This window comes from Schistocerca cancellata, chromosome 4 (assembly GCF_023864275.1).
Source record: "Schistocerca cancellata isolate TAMUIC-IGC-003103 chromosome 4, iqSchCanc2.1, whole genome shotgun sequence".
NCBI lineage: Eukaryota > Metazoa > Arthropoda > Insecta > Orthoptera > Acrididae > Schistocerca > Schistocerca cancellata.
The window spans coordinates 203,075,269-203,096,838 of record NC_064629.1 but is presented as its reverse complement, the minus strand read 5'-3'; the positions used below and the strand labels follow the sequence as shown (position 1 = coordinate 203,096,838).

At 41.1% G+C, this 21,570-nt stretch overlaps 1 protein-coding gene across 1 annotated transcript in view; it reads right to left on the bottom strand.

Annotated features, from left to right (window-relative positions):
• LOC126184024 (uncharacterized) overlaps positions 1 to 21,570 on the bottom strand; it is a 344,076-nt gene that overhangs the window by 130,784 nt on the left and 191,722 nt on the right. Inside the window, exons 8-10 of the mRNA XM_049926377.1 lie at positions 10,364 to 10,653; positions 5,626 to 5,921; positions 4,240 to 4,467 (exon numbers count right to left, since the gene is read on the bottom strand). Of these exons, the coding sequence (XP_049782334.1) occupies positions 4,240 to 4,467; positions 5,626 to 5,921; positions 10,364 to 10,653 (814 nt within the window). The remainder of the gene's footprint in view (positions 1 to 4,239; positions 4,468 to 5,625; positions 5,922 to 10,363; positions 10,654 to 21,570) is intronic.

Sequence of the window (21,570 nt, the reverse complement as noted above, 5' to 3'; positions counted from 1 at the left end):
AGACCAAGAGAAAGACGACTGAACAGGCGGCACGCTTAAGGACAGAGAGTAGGTCATCAATGGCAGAGACCAAGGGGGTGACGAGAGTAGCATTGATCGACAGCCTCAAGGCTGATCATGGAGTCTGAACAAATTAAAACATTATGGAGAGAGGCCTGAGAAACAAAAAGGAGGGCCCTGCTCTGCTGTAAATACACTACATGATCCTGGCAACAAATGGTGCTCGAAGTTGGTAGGAGATGTAAAAGCGTATCCTACCTTATCAGTAGTCTTTGAACCATCAGTGTAAAGGATGGTCGCACCATGGAACTCTGCAAGGATGGCACATACAAGACACCGGTAAACCCTAGGAGCAACAGAGACCTTAGGACCCTGGAAGAAAGTGGTTCTAATCTGTGGTCTAGGCGCAGCAGACACGTATAAAGGCCAATTGGCTCTGCGGAATGGCCAACGTGGGGGTATGTCTGCCTAGAGGCAGCAGGGGAATGATAGTGTCACTGGGAAGTGGTCACTGTCACAAAGGCCATCATGGGATGACCAATGTAGGGACGCCACGAGGGCAGGGGAGGAGATCGTGAGATCGATAGCAGAGAAGGTGCCATGAGCAGCACTACGATTGGTTAGGGAAACCATCGCTGGGGAGACACAAATCAAAGTCCGTGATAAGTTGGTCGATTAGGATACCCCGACCCACTGATTGACACTCCCCCACAGTGGATGGTGGGCATTGAAACCCCCGAGGAGGAGAAATGGGGGCAGGAGTTGCTGAAGTAAGGTAGATAGTGCAACATAAGCTAGTGGCCTACCTGGAGGGAGGTAGACATTGCAAATGGCGATTGGCAGAGTTGTTTGCACTCTAACTGCTATCACTTCCAATGTGGTACGTTTGGGGGTCCAGTCACTAAGGACATCAGAGCGAACCAAAGTGCAGACCCTAGCAGATGCTATCCCAGGGGCAGCATGGTTCCAACACAATGCCTGATAACCACATAAAGTTGGAGAGTGGTCATCATGGAAATGCGTTTCTTGGAGAACAAGGCAGAACGCAGAATAAGAGGAGACAAGACGTTGCCTTTCCGGTAGGTGACGATAGTAGCCATTGCAGTTCCACTGGATGATCGTGTGGCGTGAGTCCAAGGTAGGCACGAATGAGCCGAGGAGGAGGTCAGGTCACTTGGTCAGTAGTTGTCACCGACAAGGTTGGGGTGACATCCATAAATAAGATGTCAGACTCAGGTAGCGAGAGGAAAGTTGGCACCTCTGGCAGCACCGGAGAAGCCTTCACTTGAGATTTATGTTTCTTCTTCTCTTTCTGAGGTGGAGAAGGACAGGGCACAGAGGGAGTACAGATGGGGTAACAGTCTTCTGGCCTGAGAAACGCTGGGGAGAGGGTTCCCGGGAGGGAGCCCGATCACCAGCAGATGCTGAAGAAGGGGGCAATTCTTCGGCTGGGATGGGCGAGCGACTCCCTGATGGGAGGTCGTGGGAACGGCAGGGGAGGTGGAGAGGAGAGTGGGGCGGGGCTGGGGTAAGGATGAGGGAGAGGAGGGAGGAGGACAGACACTGGGACGTTGTCAAGATGATCACAGGCACGAAGAGCTGCGGATTGGGTGGCAGAAGCAGCTTTCATCAACAGGGAGCCCGACCGCATCTTACTAATAGACTCCACTTCACCAATCTTGTCCTCGATATTTTCCATGAAAAACAATGGCTTTGTGGCAGTGAATGTGTCTCCATCCATCCTAGTACAGACGAGGTAACGGGGAAAATGTTTCAGCCCAAGATGGCGAACCTGGCCCTCCTCCCATGGGGTAGCCAGGAAAGCAAAGGCTGCCGGGTCATACGAGACAGCATTTAAGGATCCTTCACCATTTGAAGAGACGGCCGTGTGAGAACAGCAAGATTTTTGCAGCCTGATACACTTCATGCACCAAGCAACCGCCCTGATACCACCCACTCCTACCAGGTGCTCTCCCCATGGGTACCACCCAGCCACAGAAAGGACCGTCTGGCATGGCGGGAGTTCCGATGTTCTATGAAGAAAAGCAACCACTCCTTGGCATACAAGGGGAGGGAACAGCTCAAGTATCAGTAGTGTGATCCCTGTGTTGTCAGGGGGCTCATCCATATGGGTACGTAACAGCCCCACCACATGGACTGGCTACATGTGCTGGTGACCTAGCAGGGTCGAAGGGGTCTTCAGTGGGGAAGGGAGAGGGAAGAGGAATCCACACCATAGATGCTAGAGAGGGAGTGCTTCCCCATATGGCTCACTCTAAAAACAGGAAATTTTGAAGTGGAGGTCAAACCTCAAGTGGGGACCGAAATGCCAAAAGGGTGAAAAAAATGCCAAAAGGGTGAAAAAATGCCAAAAGGGTGAAAAAAATGCCAAAAGGGTGAAAAAATGCCAAAAGGGTGAAAAAATGCCAAAAGGGTGAAAAAAATGCCAAAAGGGTGAAAGAACCAGCAAAAGGAACAAAACTGCAACCAATACAGGAAACCAGAGGAATAGCCAGGTCGACATAAAGCAGAACACAAGAGAGGGGAAGAAGGTGCCAATGGGGAAGGAGTGGGGATAAGGAGGGAGGGGGCAGGGAGAAGGAAAAACAGCTAGGGAATGAAGAATGAGCTGCAATAGCTTGGGGTCCCGTGTGCACCACGCACGAACTCACGAAAGAACTGTGAGCTCCCTGGGGGTCAGTAATAGCTTCAACAAGAAAGAAGAAAGCCTTAAGGTAAACAGATCCTGGCTTCCCATACAGCAGCGAACGACCGTCGCAGGTAACAAGAGGAGAACCGCACCGGAAATGACCGCGGAGAAGCCCTCGGACGTTGGTGCACCAGGTACATATAGTCCTTGGCCACAAGCTAGGCTCCAGTTCACTACTGGCAATGTAAGGTGAAGCTGTGAAAATGCTAGCCACTCATGCTGGCCAATCATCAGACGAACATCGGCTGAAGAACCTGAGACAGAAGCAAATAGGCAGTCTATCATTCATCAAAACCTATAGTGTACATCCTGTTGACCTAGAATCATGAAATTTGAGAAGAAGCAAGGTTTCAAAGTAAAAGTGAAGGAAAAAATCCAGCAATTGTTAATTTTTAATTATTTCTTATAAATTAGGTATTTTAAAACCTCCAAACTCACTCATCCAAACCTATAGATGAACTATCTGTATACATGTTGGGCCTGGTGGTCTAGCAGCAAAGCATGTTTCTTGAAACTGAGAGGTCACTGCATTGAATCTTGGTTGGCTCACAGGTCTTTCAGCCTTTGTTTTAACCTAGCCTTCATCTCTCAATGACATGAGGATTCTACATTAAACTGTAGGTCCCTGTTCCAACTGTAGGTCCCTGTTCCTCAGTTGAATACATGGATTAGGATTGGAACATGCAAGTCGCTGAAATGGTGACCAATAGAAAGGCTTGCAGCAGGCCTTCGTGCCACATGAAAAACTAATAATAATAATTATTATTAGTATTAGTATATATACATAATTAAGCTTGTACGGAACGCACAGAGTGAGAGTCCTACTCAGACTTGTCCAGTTTTTGTATTTATACTTGTGTATTACACAAGTATACAGTATACACATTAATCATCTCTTCAGAAGACAGGTTTTGGTATAATTTGTTGTACAAGTGTCAGAAAGTGTGATACCTACGAATAAAATTGTGACCAGAATGGATTTCACTTGAAGTACTGTATTTTCGTTTCACATCATATCTTGGACTTAAGTTCTTCATGTGGAAAATGAATAGTCATTTTAATGTTATGTGAAAACATAAGGCCTTTAGAAAAGAAGAAAAAAAAAAACAATTTCAATATTAAACACTGATTTTTACAATGTTAGTAAACTTTTGCCTTCAGATTTATGTAATTTTTACTCAAAATAACTGATTTCACATTATGTCATTAAGGACTGCCTTCTCACCATTATTTGTATTATCATTAATTGAAATTTTCGACCCCCTATGTTTCACCAATATTTGAAATTTGGATGTGTTGATATAGATGCTGTATGGATTCAAATTTATCTTTTGAAAACTACTATCCCTTCGCGTCTTTTACACTCCTACCAGATCATCTGTACCTTTGTTATTCTTCTTTTCTTCGCTAGTAATGCAAGGTTTTCCTCTGAGCTGTACACTCTCTCTGCTAACCCATGTGCAACAGTATTATGTAGAACAGAAATTAATTTAAAAAATACATGATGAACTGAGAAAAAAATTACTTACTCTCACACTTGGTGACAACTGCTGCACACGGCATCTGACTGCACCAGTGTTTAAACTGCCAGGTCTCAAATCGGAATGCACACCATTTACTCTAATGCTAGCAATCCTTGCACGAAGCTCTGGTGAATAATGATTTGTTACAGCTTCTTCATAGTGGGTAATCCACTGACGTAACTGTTGCATTGTTTCAATTTCTGGAGTATCACTGTCACTATCAAGATTTTTACTCTGAAAAAAATTCAAGTCATAATTCACTATAGAAACAGTATGTGCCAAAAGATCATGGGAGCTTTATTATGTGACTTCTTTTTAAGGTTAGTTTTATTTGAACATAATGCATTTCATATATAATGATGAACATATTAATAAGGATGACAATTTAAAGCTCTCTGAGATGTACTAACAATTCACTGTTGAGGTTTTTCTCAATTTCCATCAAAACTGTTAGTATTTTGATAAGGAATGGGTGGTAGTATTTATATTAAGTCTTTTCAAGCCATCTGGAGATGCAATGTACTTTAGTTACCAGTAAGTATTAAGTCCAATGTGCTGCATGGCAGATATCATAGCTAGATTCATGGGGGTCATTTAAGAACTGATATACTTATGAACATAAAATGTGCCGTAAGTGAGACTGCCAGTTGGAATATTAAGATAAATCAGGGCACTTGGAACAATTTACCTGACCACTTCCCTTACAACAAATGAATTAAAAATGGGTGAAAGCTCTTGATGGTTGGGAGCAGTGCCATTCCACAAACCAAATGAATCTCAGATCTAGCGAGAATCTTAACAGTAATGAAGATCCATTCCAAACAAAAACAGGTAGGCCACTGCAATTAAAAACAGCTAAAATGCTGAGACGAGAATTGTGTGTAATGGGCATGGAGAACAGTGAAGAGCTATATAAAATAGTGTTTCTACAAAAAGCATTTCTATTAGAGCAAAACAGTTGTAACTGATGCCTCCCAATGATTAAGAATATGTAAAATGGAGTGATCAGTTTTGTTTATGCCTGTAGTATAATTACATATGACAATAATTTGGCTGCAATCCAATGGAGGCTTTTAATTACACTGTGTTCACCAAAGGAGATCTGGAAAACAGAGAGTAACCAAAGTGTCATAACATAGCATCATCATCTTGTTACATGTTGCAAAGGTTCTGAACAAAGACTGTCAACACTCAACAATGAACAAAACTATTTGTAATGTAAATAGCAAAACACTTCAAAAGGTAGAAAACAAATTAATACAATATAAGATATATTGCACTGATTTTACCATTAGTCTACATTACACCAATATTTACATCTGCTGTGTTTCATACAAATAGCAAAAATACTTGGGTACAGCTTTTGCAACAGAGTACGATACTGAAACAAACCTTTATAATTTTTAGTCGCATTGAGACTCGTTTGTTCTCTGGTGAAACAGCAGGTTTAGCAGGTACTTCTTTTCGTCTATTCTGAGCAGTACTGGAACGCCTTTGCATTCCAGAACTGACTTGTTGTGGTTGCTCCTTTGTGGAGTCACGACGGAGTCTTTGCCTTGTAACTACTACAGTTACTGGGGACTCATTACTACTGACTTGTCCTTTATTCCGATTGCTAGAAACGCTTCTTGTTTTCCTGCGAGAAGTCAATGGCCGTTTTCTGCGGGCAGTTACATTTGGCACTGCATCTACAAGGAAGAATATGAAGATGAGCTTGGAAACACAACACGGTTGCAAGCACACATGTATACACAATACACACTGACCTCCTTTCCCCCCACCCCCCCCCCCTCTCGCTCTCTCTCTCTCTCTCTCTCTCTCTCTCTCTCTCTCTCTCTCTCTCTCTGGAATAAAGAGGTGAATAAGTGTGTGGAGACAAAAAGCAATGTAGGGATGGGAGGACACAAATAAAAGTTATAAGCATATTGTAAAAGCATCAAGATAAACATATAAGGCATTTTTACTTGAAATTAGACAAATAGGAACAACATTACACTAAAGACATTCAAGTTCATATACCACACTGTCTTACATGTTGCAGAACCTAAACATAATTCTGTAACTCTAAATCAGCTGCATGCCCAACCATAACATACATCTGTAAGTTTCTTTCTGTTTTGATGATGGACATATGATGTTCCACGAAATCTCTTTTTTTCCAACAAGGAGAAAGAGAAAAATACCACACTTGGAGTTACAAGAACTTACAATTATATTTTGAAAGGCATTTCAGTTTTTTTCTGTTATCATGTAATGATAGATTACTCGAACTTTATTGAAACTAATTTTCTGCTGCACATGAAATGAATGTAAAATTCTCTATCTTAATAGTCTGTTTATGAGTGTAAAATCACATAAAATATGACAAGATACTCAATGTTCCAGTTCTAGTTCAGCAATAAAATGTGCAAGTTAATGCAACAGCTACACTCCTAAACAGACATTACTACTACTACCTTCACAGCCAAAATAGTCATATTGCAGCTAATTTACGAATAAAACAAATGACATATCAGTATTAATTGCTTAGTAATAGGCAAATAATCTTCATGAATAAATTCTTCACAGATTCCGTGCAATGATATATTTGTCAATATTAAGCTTCTGATGAATTCCTCCATCAACGTCGTCACGAGATTAGTTTCAGTAGACTGAATTGTAACAGAGACATCACAAGGTCATGGAACTTACTTACACTAACAGAGATTATGTCACTGTCTATGACTGAAGGACATTGGTAGTAATGCTAATTTTGTTAGATGGTGGAAGACGAAACTTATTCTTTTGTTGCAGTTCAGCATCAAGCACTTGTTTACATGCACTACTAAGGGTGTAGCCACTATTCCTTTTAAAGTTGTCACACATTCCGATTTCAATGGTGTCTTTGATGGCTGAATCCCAGTAGGTGAATAATATTCTTGTTATATCAAGTATAATCACATGTTTGTTCAGAAGGCTGTGTTCAGAAACAGCAGATTTGTTGAACACATGATATTTAACATGGCACTGATTGTCTGTGGCGCATGCTAAAATTGTTCTTATTATCTGACCAATGTAACTGCCACCTCATTCACAAGATATAATATAAACTACGGGAAATCTGAGACCAAGGCTGGTCTTTTACTAGGCGCAACTTCTCTCATTTTCTTGGACTGTTAGAAAATGGATTGAATACTGTGTCTCCCCAGAACTTTATCTCAGAATCCAGCTGTTCCTTGTCATAGAGCAGATATCTCAGAAACATATTCCAAAAGAACCACCATACTGATCGAGACATTAAGTTAGCCACCTATAAGAAACAAAAACACAGAAATAATCATGAGAAGATGTTCAGCTCATAGCACTCCTTCCTTCCTTTGGAGTTATAACAAATAAAATAGACAGAGTACCAGGCATATATGGTATTCAGTCCATTTTCCAACCCACCAAGAAAACTGAAGAAATGCTGCATCCAGCAAAAGACGTCACTTGCCTTTGTGTTCTTGGAGTTTTTAATGTATCTTGTGAATGTGGCAGCAGTTACACTGGTCAGACAATAAGAACAATTTCAGAATGCTACACAGAGAACCAATGCCATATTAAGTATTGCGATTTCAACAAATCTGGTATTGTCTAACACAGTCTCATGAACAGACATATGATTATCTTTGATAAAATGAAAATACTATCCTACGCATCTACCTACTGGCATTCTGTCATAAAATAATCTGTTGAAATCAGAATGTGTGACAACTTTAAAAGAGACAGTGGCTACACTATTTGTGATGCATGGAAACAGGTGGTTGATGCTGACGCCAACAGAGAAATCAATTAGTCTTTCATCATCCAACAAAATCAGCATCGCTACCAATGTTCTTCAGTTATAGACATCATCATTATCTCTGGCAGTATATGAGAGGTCCTTAACTTTGTGATGTCTTCATGCCATAATTCAACCAACTAAAATACCTAACAAACTACTGAAATGTAATCTCATGATGATGATGATGATGGAGGAAGTAATTGAAAGCTCAGGACTAACAAATATAATGCAGCATGAGCTCCATGAAGAATTTATTCAAGAATGTCATCACAAAAACACCAATACGTCAAATAACCTTCAAGTTACTTTTAAACAACTGCCACTGAATGTTTCCTCGTCAGATATAAAGGATTCCTCTGAAACAATTACAAAAAATAAGAGCAAGAGGGAGCAGGAGGGGCAGGGAGAGGGAGAGGGGGGAAGAGAGAGAGGAGGAGGAGGAGGAGGGGCGAGAGAGGAGGGGGAGAGGGAGGAGGGGCAAGGGAGGAGGGGGAGAGGGAGAGTGGAGAGGGGACAAGGGGGGAGGGGAGGGGGAGAGGGGGGATGGAGGGGGGGAGAGAGAGAGAGAGATATATATATATTCCACATGCATATGTCTGCCTATTCCACCAATCATGATACAATATAAAGAATATTATGAGAACTCATTAACTCTTCATGAACTATTCTAAGTTAATAGGAACCGCAATGTCATTATAGTAGTATTTTTCTGTATTTGCATTGCATCAGATCTGAACAAATTTTTTCAAACATTATTCAAATGTGTTGAATTAACACAAAAGATATGTTTCCTAGATTGTATCTTTTGCTTCTCACCAACAAATGTTATATAAATAATAAGTTTCTATACATGGATCATGATAACAAAGCGATTGACAGCTAGCTGTTTACAGGAGAGCTAGCATAGCAACAACTAATCAGAGAAAGATGTTGGTCAAGACTTCTGTTGTGTTCAATGTTGTCATATCATAGTGTTCTCTCATGTTCCATTTGCCTGCAGTCAAGGATTAATGCTGGTAGTGTAACAACTGTGATACATTTTATGAAACATTGCAGTACCTGTGTTATTCAGAAGTATGATGTTAAGTTCCTTTGGACGTGTATGGACGCCTGATGGAACTTCGCATCATACTTCTGAATAGCGCAGGCACTGCAACATCATATTTATCTGCTGACACCAGGCAATAGACTTTCAGTTAAAAATGTCTCGCCTGTACAGGAATATACACAATGAAATGTATGAGTGCAGGTGTAGACACATGGTTGATGACATGGAAGTTTGGGTCTGGCCATGAATCTTGTACGGATATCCTAATGGTAAGGTGACTGCTTGAGATGTGCGGGAAATCTAGGTTCCAGTCCCAATCCAACACAAATTTTCATTGTCGTCATCTCATTATACAGTTGATGGCTGTCCATATTTGCAAATGTGAATAAATTACATGCTATACATTTTTTGTTGTACACATTGTTTCTCTATGCAGCGTGTTTATTTCATGCCACAGGATGTCTTAAACCAGTTGAGACAATGCACAGATAAGTGGTAACACTATTAGTACTATGCTAAATAACCCAACACTGCATGTTAATGGGCAGCGTATGAATGTATACAAAGAAGAAATGCACAGCTGTTCCTGTGGCAGTCATATTGCACATGCAGACACCCTAGAATCGACATCGTCCCATCCCAGGCTTGACTGTCAATCACTTTATTGTTTAATCATGATGTATGTCTATTTTTTTTATTGCTGTACAGCTTCAATATTCTGACATTTTAATGGCCTGATGGAACTTCGCATCATACTTCTGAATAGCGCAGGCACTGCAACATCATATTTATCTGCTGACACCAGGCAATAGACTTTCAGTTAAAAATGTCTCGCCTGTACAGGAATATACACAATGAAATGTATGAGTGCAGGTGTAGACACATGGTTGATGACATGGAAGTTTGGGTCTGGCCATGAATCTTGTACGGATATCCTAATGGTAAGGTGTGGTTTGGTACTACACAGCAAAAAATACACTATTTCTAAATACTTAGGTTCAAACTATCAACCAAGTAAGATCTTTATCAAAACAGTATATGGAGCATGTAAGTAACTTCATCCATCATTTTAAGATAATTATGTGCGCTAGTAACACTGCTGCAACTGTGAAGTACATATTCAGGCTATGACATATTATGAACAACAACAACAACTACAACTACAACTACAACTACTACTACTAGTAGTAGTAGTAGTAGTAGCAGTAGTAGTAGTAGTAGTAATAATAATAATAATAATAATAATAATAATAATAATAATAAATAATGCTGAAACTCACCATCATTACTGATGGCATTATCATTACTGCTGCCACCGCCAACACCACTACGTCCATCATCGTCATCATCATCATTGTCATTATCATCTTCACCAGCACCATCACCATCAGACGTAGTTTCAGTTGACGAATCACCAGAAGTGCTACTGTTCAGTAACTCTTCCCTTTTACGTAGCTGCAAAGCCCGAGCTCTATGGCGATCAACCCTTCGTGGTTGACACTTTTCACACAGATATTCTTCTGGTATATTTGTTCTGTCAATTCCCATGCAATCAACATGCTGCCACACACTGCAGAAAGCACATTCAAGCATGTAGGAAGAGTAATTCAGACAGAAAAGACAACTAATTTTCTTTTTATATACAACACCTTCAGATAGCTCTTTCATATTCTAAGCCCAATGGCGGCCAGTACATTAATTAGTACAATACATGGCTAGAACATATCTCATCTACTCAAGCAAGGCTCAGAACTTTTTATGGTCCACTATGCTCTTACTGACAAACATCTGCAACTTTCAATTTAAGGTAACACAAGAGGTAGAACATGTACTTTCTGCATTTCGTAGAATTTTTGTTTTGCATGTTGGTATTCTGGTGGCTATGGGTTTATTTATTGACTGTCATTTTGAAATAGTGATTAGCACTGTGGACACTAGAAAATGGAGTGCCAAGTGGAGAAATCAGAACATTTCCAACATATTCTGCTGTTTGAATTCAATAAAGGGGTGAAAGCAGAAAAGGCAGCAAGAAACGTCTGTGCTGTGTATGGGGATCATGCCATTGGACACAGTATGGCAAGGAAATGGTTTTCTCGTCTTAAGGAAGATCTTTTGACAATAGTTACTCTGCACGTTCAGGAAGAGATTCAGTGTTTGATGAAGAGTGTGTAAACGCATTAATCCACAATGATCCATGTCAGTGTACTCGAGAACTGGCAAATGTGATGACCTGTGATCATTCCACCATCGTGTGACATTTGCATGCAATGGAGAAGGTTCAAAAATAAAGTGTCTGGCTACCATATGCTCTACACCAAAATCGCAAAAATCAGTGGCTGGTCAGGTGTGCATCTCTCCTTGCTTGACATCATTTGGTTCATGAACAACACTGACCATTCCTATCCTGTATCTTTATTGGTGATGAGAAATGGTGTCTTTATGCTAATATAAGGAAAAGAATGGAATAACCGAGCCCGAACAAGGGAGTAACTCCCCCTACAAGGACCAGTGCAGTGCACATCCACAAAAGATAATGTTATGCATCTGGTGGAACAGTGATGGTGTGATATACTACGACTTGCTTCCTCGAGGTGTAACCATCACTGCTGACCTCTACTGTCAACAACTGAGATGCCTCGCAGACGCAATTCAAGGACGACAACCAGGAAGACTGTGTGTGAATTGATGCTACTCCATGATAATGCCCCCCCCCCCCCCCCCCATATGGAGCTACACTGGGGGAAACAAAAACAACTATACAAGAGTTGAGTTTTCAACAACCTTCAAGAAACTTCCATTCCGGATGAAAATGCTTAATGAGTTCTTCACTTGAAAACCATGTGATTTTTAGTTGGGAAATCAAAAACATACCCCAGCATTGGCAGGCTGTTGTAAATAGTGAAGGAGAATGTACTACTGAACATTCAAGTCTGTGTTACATATATCATTTAATTTATTAAACTAAAAGAAAAATGCTATGAACTTATGCAGCAACTTAATATTATTGTTAATCCCAACCCACATGTATCAACAGAGAGAACTGTAGAGTATGTTTTGTGGATATTAGTTACTAGATTTCAACAAATAGCCTTGTGACCTTCAAAAAGACTTGGAGAATGTCATCACTGAGACAGTGTCTCATTGAGAGTAAATGCAGTACACTGAACTACCATGAATTCCCGAATCTAAGCTGCCTTTTTTTTTTTTTTTTAATTCCTAAAAACCGCCTGGAGTTTAGAATCGAGTGACAGCAAATGGAAATTCTGGACAATGGCACTAGCAGCCGTAAAAGATTGGAAGGGAAAAAAAAGTGTGTGTATGTGTGTGGGTGGGTGGCAGGAGGCGAGGGTGGTAGAATGGTAGAAGGCGAGGCTACGCCCGCCCCCCCCCCCCCACCCCCAACCACTGAATATTAATTTATCATCCAACGAAGGAAAAAGAAAGTCAGTATTGTTCATCTTTGAATGTAGCAGCCTTTTGAATATTTATGGCAAAAATAACAAATTTCTTCACACAAATACCAACAATAAATAAGGCTTATAATTGTTGCATGTAAGCTGTGGCTCATTTTGATTTCCCATATTGTTTCATTGAAGATTGTGAAGTGCTTGTGTTAGTGAACCATAATGAAGCGCATTCATTATAGCGCCAACTTGAAGAAGGAAGTTATTTCTTTTGCCAAAAGAAGTTCTAATCATGCTGCAATATGGGATTGATGAGTGTAACATCAGAACATGGCAACTGCAAAGAGACAAATTATTTTAATGTTCCACTATCAGGAAGGCCTTTAGTGGGCGAAAATGTGGCCAGCATCATCTCTTGAAGCAATTTCAAATGAGTTTGTTATGGAACAGTGGCAGAAATTAACACTGAAATTTTAAAAATTAAGGCACACGAAATTGCTCAAGTGCAAAAAATCAAAAATTTTAAGGCTAGCCACAACTGAATTGGTCTTTTTATGGAGCGCTGGGATTTTTCACTTTGGAGGTAAACTTTAGTTGTAGAGAAGCTGCCAAAAATAATGAAGAAAAACTTGTGGAATTTCAGTACGTCATAATCAGATGGGGCACACTGAAAACCAGTACCTTCTTGGCCTGATAAGAAATGCTGACCAAACTCCCAACTATTTTGACACGCCATCGAATTATACGGTCGATTCCAGAAGAAAGAAAGCTATAAGTATTTTTATATCAGGGGGTGAGAAACAGAAGATGTCCATCATGCTTACTTGCACAGTAGATGGGCATAAATTACCCCCATTTGTAGTTTTCAAACGAAGACTTTACTGAAATTGGAAGTGTTGACAAATATTGCAATTGTATAAACAAACTAAAGTGGGTGGTTTTTGGAGGATATTATGCTGGCATGGAACAAGCTTGTATGGAATCGTCGTCCTGGTGCAATGCTTGGTTTACACCGTCTGCTGGTGTTAGATGCATATGCAGGCCATACAATACCTGCAGTACAACGAAAATTATTAGACAGCAAACCAGAACTGCCAGTAATTTCAGGCAGGATGATGTCAATTCTGCAACCACTTGATGTCTGTTTGAATAAACCATTTTAGGAGAAGCTTAAACATATGTACATGGACTGGCTCTCGAAAAATGACAGACAACTGACACCAACAGCATATGTAAAATGCGCAACTTTGTCAATGGACTGATGAAGCATGTCAAATCAGACATGTTTGATATCCAATGCATTAGATGGTATGGAGGATGATTTTCTGTATGAAGAACTGAGCAACAAGGAATTGAGTGATAGTGATTCAGAATTATCCAGTTGATATTTCAAACATTTTTGTAAAATTTGTACAATGAATTTAATAAAATTTCCTTTTATGTTTCTACTTTTAATTTCAAAGTTATTTTCATTCATTAAGTGTTGCTAGTCATACATTTGAAGTCTACTACAAAAAATCCTGTGTGTACATCAATATGGTTGAAGCTGCGTCTTGGATGTTTTCCTACCCTATAAGAGATGGTTCTTACGAATCTTCACCACAAGGTTAAGAAGAATATAAATGTTACATCATGTATTCTTCCATGTTAGCTGTTACCTCATTTAAATTCTGTCTGCCTAACAAACTTGACTGAGACAACAGCAAATGCGAAAGAATATACATAACATGTAATGTTTACATTTGTATTATTCTTATGCAGGATAGTGATACAGTCAGAAAGAAGCATCACAACTGACTTCTAGTATTGATTTTTAAATCTTCTGTGATTATAAATTCTGTGCAAAAAGTTATGTGGTTTTAAATGTTTGAAAGAGTAAATTAATCTACAAAATAATCTTGCTTAAACTTGACTAAGCTTATGACTTGAACCCTACTACTGTAGCGATATCTATCTAATTTGTGTCTCATGTTCGAATGAAGTAACTTGTCCGTCTTGAATTTCGAGTCTCATTTTTCGGATGTGGCTTAGATTTGGGTAAATAGGTACATTGTGGAGTTTCTACAACAATATCTACAATGTTTATACCAAGTAAAATTGCCATCTTCAGTGACAAAATTAAGCAGCTAAGATATATTTTATACTTCAATTCTTTAACACACTATGGCCCACAAAGGGAATGGTACAAAACTGCTCAGAATAAAATTCAGTCATCATTTGGTAACATATTTTTATTTAAAACTGAAGACTGAATTTTCTTAATAAATACTAAAGTTGCTGAAAATTACAGCCATGAATAAAATAATACAGTGGTATTTATTGCTGCATGGCAAGTGTCTTCATTACAGATCTGGAAAAAGTACACCTGCAGTCACCGTTGCTTTTAGCTACACGTGAATAAATTTGTCAATGTCGCAAACCTTATGGGATGCCTCAGACTTTCCTCAACTACACTTTTTCTCAGAAACAGTGAATGGAACTGTTCTGGCGTAGCCACAAGCACCGGAACGAATGTGAAGAATGCAGGAGAAGAGATGGTGGCGAAAGGATATTGGCAAACTGTGCACTGATTAGGACCACACCACGACAGGAGCGGCCTCTACAAGAGGAGAATATAAGCGCCGTTCCTGCCTGCCTCGGCTGCTCAGTATTCGGACAGTATACAGATAGGCCTAGCAGAGAACACTCGTATACAGGGTGTTACAAAAAGGTACGGCCAAACTTTCAGGAAACATTCCTCACACACAAAGAAAGAAAATGTGTTATGTGGACATGTGTCCGGAAACGCTTACTTTCCACGTTAGAGCTCATCTTATTACTTCTCTTCAAATCACATTAATCATGGAATGGAAACACACAGCAACAGAACGTACCAGCGTGACTTCAAACACTTTGTTACAGGAAATGTTCAAAATGTCCTTCGTTAGCGAGGATACATGCATCCACCCTCCGTCGCACGGAATCCCTGATGCGCTGATGCAGCCCTGGAGAATGGCGTATTGTATCACAGCCGTCCACAATATGAGCACGAAGAGTGTCTACATTTGGTACCGGGGTTGCGTAGACAAGAGCTTTCAAATGCCCCCATAAATGAAAGTCAAGAGGGTTGAGGTCAGGAGAGCGTGGAGGCCATAGAATTGGTCCTCCTATACCAATCCATCGGTCACTGAATCTGTTGTTGAGAAGCGTACGAACACTTCGACTGAAATGTGCAGGAGCTCCATCGTGCATGAACCACATGTTGTGTCGTACTTGTAAAGGCACATGTTCTAGCAGCACAGGTAGAGTATCCTGTATGAAATCATGATAACGTGCTCCATTATGTGTAGGTGGAAGAACATGGGGCCCAATCAAGACATCACCAACAATGCCTGCCCAAACGTTCACAGAAAATCTGTGTTGATGACGTGATTGCACAATTGCGTGCAGATTCTCGTCAGTCCACACATGTTGATTGTGAAAATTTACAATTTGATCACGTTGGAATGAAGCCTCATCCGTAAAGAGAACATTTGCACTGAGATGAGGATTGACACATTGTTGGATGAACCATTCGCAGAAGTGTACCCGTGGAGGCCAGTCAGCTGCTGATAGTGCCTGCACACGTTGTACATGGTACGGAAACAACTGGTTCTCCCGTAGCACTCTCCATACAGTGACGTGGTTAACGTTACCTTGTACAGCAGCAACTTCTCTGACGCTGACATTAGGGTTATTGTCAACTGCACGAAGAATTGCCTCATCCATTGCAGGTCTCCTCGTCGTTCTAGGTCTTCCCCAGTCGCGAGTCATTGGCTGGAATGTTCCGTGCTCCCTAAGACGCCAATCAATTGCTTCGAACGTCTTCCTGTCGGGACACCTTCATTCTGGAAATCTGTCTCGATACAAACGTAGCGCGCCACGGCTATTGCCCCGTGCTAATCCACACATCAAATGGGCATCTGCCAACTCCGCATTTGTAAACATTGCACTGACTGCAAAACCACGCTTGTGATGAACACTAACCTGTTGATGCTACGTACTGATGTGCTTGATGCTAGTACTGTAGAGCAGTGAGTCGCATGTCAACACAAGCACTGAAGTCAACATTACCTTCCTTCAATTGGGCCAACTGGCGGAAAATCGAGGAAGTACAGTACATACTGACAAAACTAAAATAAGCTCTAACATTGAAATTAAGCATTTCCGGACACATGTACAAATAACATCTTTTCTTTATTTGTATGTGAGGAATGTTTCCTGAAAGTTTGGCCGTACCTTTTTGTAACACCCTGTATAACAAAGGACTCTGATTTATGTTGCTTGTCACGCATCACTTGGGACACCACTGTAAATTCCCAGTTAAGTATTGTTGGTCTTCTTATTTGTAATAAATTACTAATGTTATTTGCTTGAATTGTTGTATAGCATTCTGAGAACACAGCATCCCTTAGGTACCCCATAAGCAACGAGTGGGCAGGACCACAGAGGAACTTTCATTGGGTAACATGCATTTTAGGCAAACTAATAAAGGTGAAGAGTAAGCCAGAAGCAGATGGAAAGTGGTAGACGCAAGCTCAACTTCAGAATTTCAAACAGGAATAATACTGTCAGAATAAACTCACAAAACTGAATAATTTTTGTGCATATAAAGAAACAAAGAAAGTTTACACATAATGAATGTTCTAGTTAATGTTGCAGTGAGGATTAAGAGAACCAAGAAGAGTAGACTCCTACGTCAGATCAAGATGTCTACACTGTGAAGCTGCTAATATAAATATGGTAACCATCATGACAGATGTGAGGAACAAATATATATGGACTGCTTATCCACTCAAGCTGTCATCAGCATGGTGAGTTTGTAACTCCCCAGAGTAGATTTGAATGTGTAACAAGCCATACAAGGACTGTCTATCTGCTAAATGATGAAACTAACTGGAGACTTCAGGGCTTTGGCAGCAGGTTACCAGCCTGTGAACTAGTTGTATTCATCCCAGGCACTGAGCTTCAAAGGATCTCAATTCTGGCCTAAGACTGCTGTGTCAAAACAGATGGCACTGTTGAATGTCTTGCCAAATACCTTCAGGTTGCGCCATCTTAGTCTAGCATGGACAGGGTTGTCACAGGTCCCACTATCACACACAAGATTCTTGGATGTTAACATTCCAATCCATGCAAAAGAACATTGGAAGCAGTGAACTAAGAGCACAAATACCCTGGCTTTGGTCATTGGCCATATCCTACTATTTATGCACTTAACACCTTGTTACACTACATTTTGTTAAAATGAAAACAATATGGACCTTAGGTATCCACTTGTTTCTACAACTTGTATTTAGGGACAATAAACTTTTCATAGTTTATGCCAAAATTGGATTTGCTAGACAATGGCAAAGTTTAGTGAAACATCTACTTATGTTAAAGTTTACAGGTGCTTCGTAAATAAAGTAGCAATAAGGCTTTACAAAATAAGGTAGTGGAGTTCAAAGAGGAATTAGATGAAGAAAAACTGATTATCAAAAGTATGGCAAAAAACAAAGATCAATTAGACTTAAAATCGTGTTACATATGAGAGGTGTTCAATAAGTAATGCAACACTTTTATTTTTAGTCAATATCAATTGAAAAAATGCAGAATTTGCTGTGGACCGTCATGGAAGATTCCTGCTTTTACCCCTATAGTTTCATGAAGTGCCGATAGGTGGCAGTGCATTCAAAATGGCATCTATAATGGAGGTGCATTCCAACAGAGAGCTACCATCGAGTTTCTTTTGGCAGCAAACCATAGGACCTGGTAGTGAACAAAACCACGGTGATTCACTGGGCAAGGTGTCTGTCTTCATAGCAACAAGGTGCACAAACCTGTCCACCTCCCTGAGTCCAGCCAGCTGCACACAGCTGTAACTCTAGCAATGCCGGAATACGTGGACACTCTCATTTGAGGTGATCAATGGATCACAATCGCACACCTCACTGCTCAACTTGATATCTATATTGGTATTGCTGTCACACTCATCCACCAGGTGTGGTGTTCAGAGGTGCGTGCCCGCTGCATTCTTTGCCGTGTAACAGAAGACCATACATAAAGAGCAACCACAGACCATCTGTGTGGAACTGTTTGCACATTATGGGGCTGATCATGAAAATGTTTTGTCGCACACTGTCATAGGCGATGAAACATGGGTTCTCATTACTTCGAACTGGAAACAAAACAGCAAACCATGGATGGTGTGTTGCTACACCACCTCTCCTCTGGCGTAAAAGTTCAGAGCCACACCCACAGCTGGTTAAGTCATGGTAACAGTCTTCTGGGACTCGTGACGAGATTATTCTGATTGATGTCCTGCCTCATGCTGCAATGGTCAATTCTGAAGGGTATTAAGCTAATCTCAGGAAACTGAAGTAACGACTGCAATGTGTTCGTTGCCACACAAACGCAAACAAACCACTATTTATCCATGACAATGCAAGGGCTAATGAAGGATGCACTGCATGGGAAGCAATATGTGGATGATGGGGCAGTTATTTATAGAGCAAGATGTTGGCTCTGACGTCAACTAGTAGAGTGGTACCATACAGGCATACAGACCCTTCCAGTAAGATGGCATAAGGCCATCACATTGAATGGAGATTTCGTTGAAAAATAGGGTTTTGTAGCCAAAAGAGTGGGGAAGAATATGTTGTACTGGAATCCTGAATAAAACCAAGCTGCTTATGAAAGAAAGATGTGTTGAATTACTTATTGAATGACCCTCTTATTTTACTATCAAGGAATAAAGCAGTGAGGAAATTTTAAGTGTAGTCTTTATTTCAAACAATAAAATTAAAAACTGTATTGCTGTTCCTGAATTAATCTCAGAGAGGAAAAAAAGACATGTTTTATGAAAAAACAAAAGAAACTAAAGAATGATTTTTCAGTGGTGAAGCTGGATATATTACTATGAATGGTGGAACACTTACATGTGTAAAATTTGCCAAGAGGAACTACATATATACCTTGAACACAATCAAAAAACAACAAATAGAAAATAGAATATCAACAATGTACGAAAAAACAGATTTATATTTACTGTAAAGGACACACAAAACACACCATAAGCTTTCGGCAGCTCAGGCCAGAATGCATCACATGGGATGGGAGCAGTAATATGGAGGCGGGCAAGGAAGGGCAAGGGATAGGAATGTACGGGTAGGGGGTGAGGGATGAGGGGAGAGAGGAGTGCTGTCTGGCAAAGTGTGCTGAGACTAGAAAGGCAACAGGAGCAGCATCAGGATGTTGTGGGGCAGGAAGGTGGGGAAAATGGAGCGAAAAAGGAGAGGAGTGCGGATACATGCGTGGGTGTGTTGGCAGAGAGTGGCAAACAAAGAGTGTGGGAGATGAGAATGGGGAGGAGGTGATAGGACAGAAGGTGTGGGGACACAGTATGTTACTGTAGGTTGAGGCCAGGATAATTACAGGAGCAGAGGATGTGTTCTACAGATAACTCCCATCTGTGTAGTTCAGAAAAGCTAGTGGTGGACGGGAGGATCCAGATGCCTTGAGCTGTGAAGCTGCCACTGAAATTACTGTTTGGGTGCATGTTTTGCCACAGGTTGGTCTACTCTGCTCTTGGCCACAGCTTGGGTGCATGTTTTGCCACAGGTTGGTCTACTCTGCTCTTGGCCACAGCTTGGTGGTGGCCTTTCATCCTTGCGGACATCTGGATGGAAGTCATAACAATATTAAATGGTGCAATGACTGCACCAGATCTGCTAAATGACATTTTTGTTTACACAGGCAGCCCAGCCCCTGATGGGGCAGGATAAACCTGCGACAGGGCTGGAATAGGAAGCACTGGGTGGGTGAACTGAGTAGGTCTTGCATTTGGGACATCCACAGGGATATGATCCTTGTGGCTTAGGGGTTGGGGCTGGGAATGGCATAGGGATGGATTAGGATGTTGGAAGGTTGGGAAGACAACGAAACACCACTTTAGGAGAGATGGGAAGATCTTGGGTACGATGTCCCTCATTTCAGGGCATGATAATACGTAATCAGAGCTCTGTTTCAGTCCAGGGTGGTATTGGATGATGAACAGGGTACTCCTTTGTGGCCAGTTCTTGGAGGGGGGGGGGGGGGGGTAGGAGGGGAAATGGCATGGGAGATCTGTTTGTGAACTATGTTTGGAGGATAGTGCCTGTCTGTGAAGGCCTTGATGAGACACTGGGTGAGGGAGTTCTTGTCACTGCAGATGAGGTTTACTGTGGGCAGAGGTGTGGGTGGAGCCATCAGAGAGGAGATGGTCAATGTCTAGGAAGGTGACATGCTGGATTGAGGTTAACCAGGTGTAGCACAAGGGAGACGTTTTGAGGTTTGAAGGAATGAGATAGTGTGTGTTGGACCTGAGACAAGATCATGAAGATGATAATGAAGATATCATCAAGAACCTGAACCAGACTAGTTTCCTCTAGATGGTCCATAAACAGGTTGGCATAGGGCGGTGCCATGTGGGTGCCCATGGCTGTGCCACAGGTTTGTTTGTATGCCTTCTCTTCAAGGAAGAGGCAGTTATGGTGACAGGATGAAGTTAGTAAGGTGTAGGAGGAACGATGTTGTGAGTTTGGAGTCTGAAGGATGTTGAAAAAGGTAGTGTTCAATAGCAGTAAGATCATGGGCATGAGGGGTGTTTGTATATAGGGACATGACATCAGCAGTGATGGTAAGGGAACCACAAGGTAAACAAAGGGGGATGGTGGAGAGTTGGTGAAGGAAGTGGTCATTATCTTTGATATAGGAGACTAGATTATGGACAACTGATTGGAGGTGTTGGTCAATGAGGGCCAAAATTATTTCTGTTGGGGCACAATAATCAAATTCAAAGAGGAATTCAGGATTGTGGAATTTGTGGATATTGGGAAGCACGTAGAAGGTGGTTTTGGGGTGTCAGAGGGGTGAGGAGGAAAATAGATTCAGGGGAGAGGTTCTGGGAACGGCCTAAGGCTTTAAGCAGGGACTGGAGGTTGTGTTGGAGTTCTGGGATGGTATCGATCTGGCAGAGTTTATGGGTGGCGGAATCAGAGAATTGGCAGTGGCCTTACACCAGGTAGTCACTGTGATTCATAACA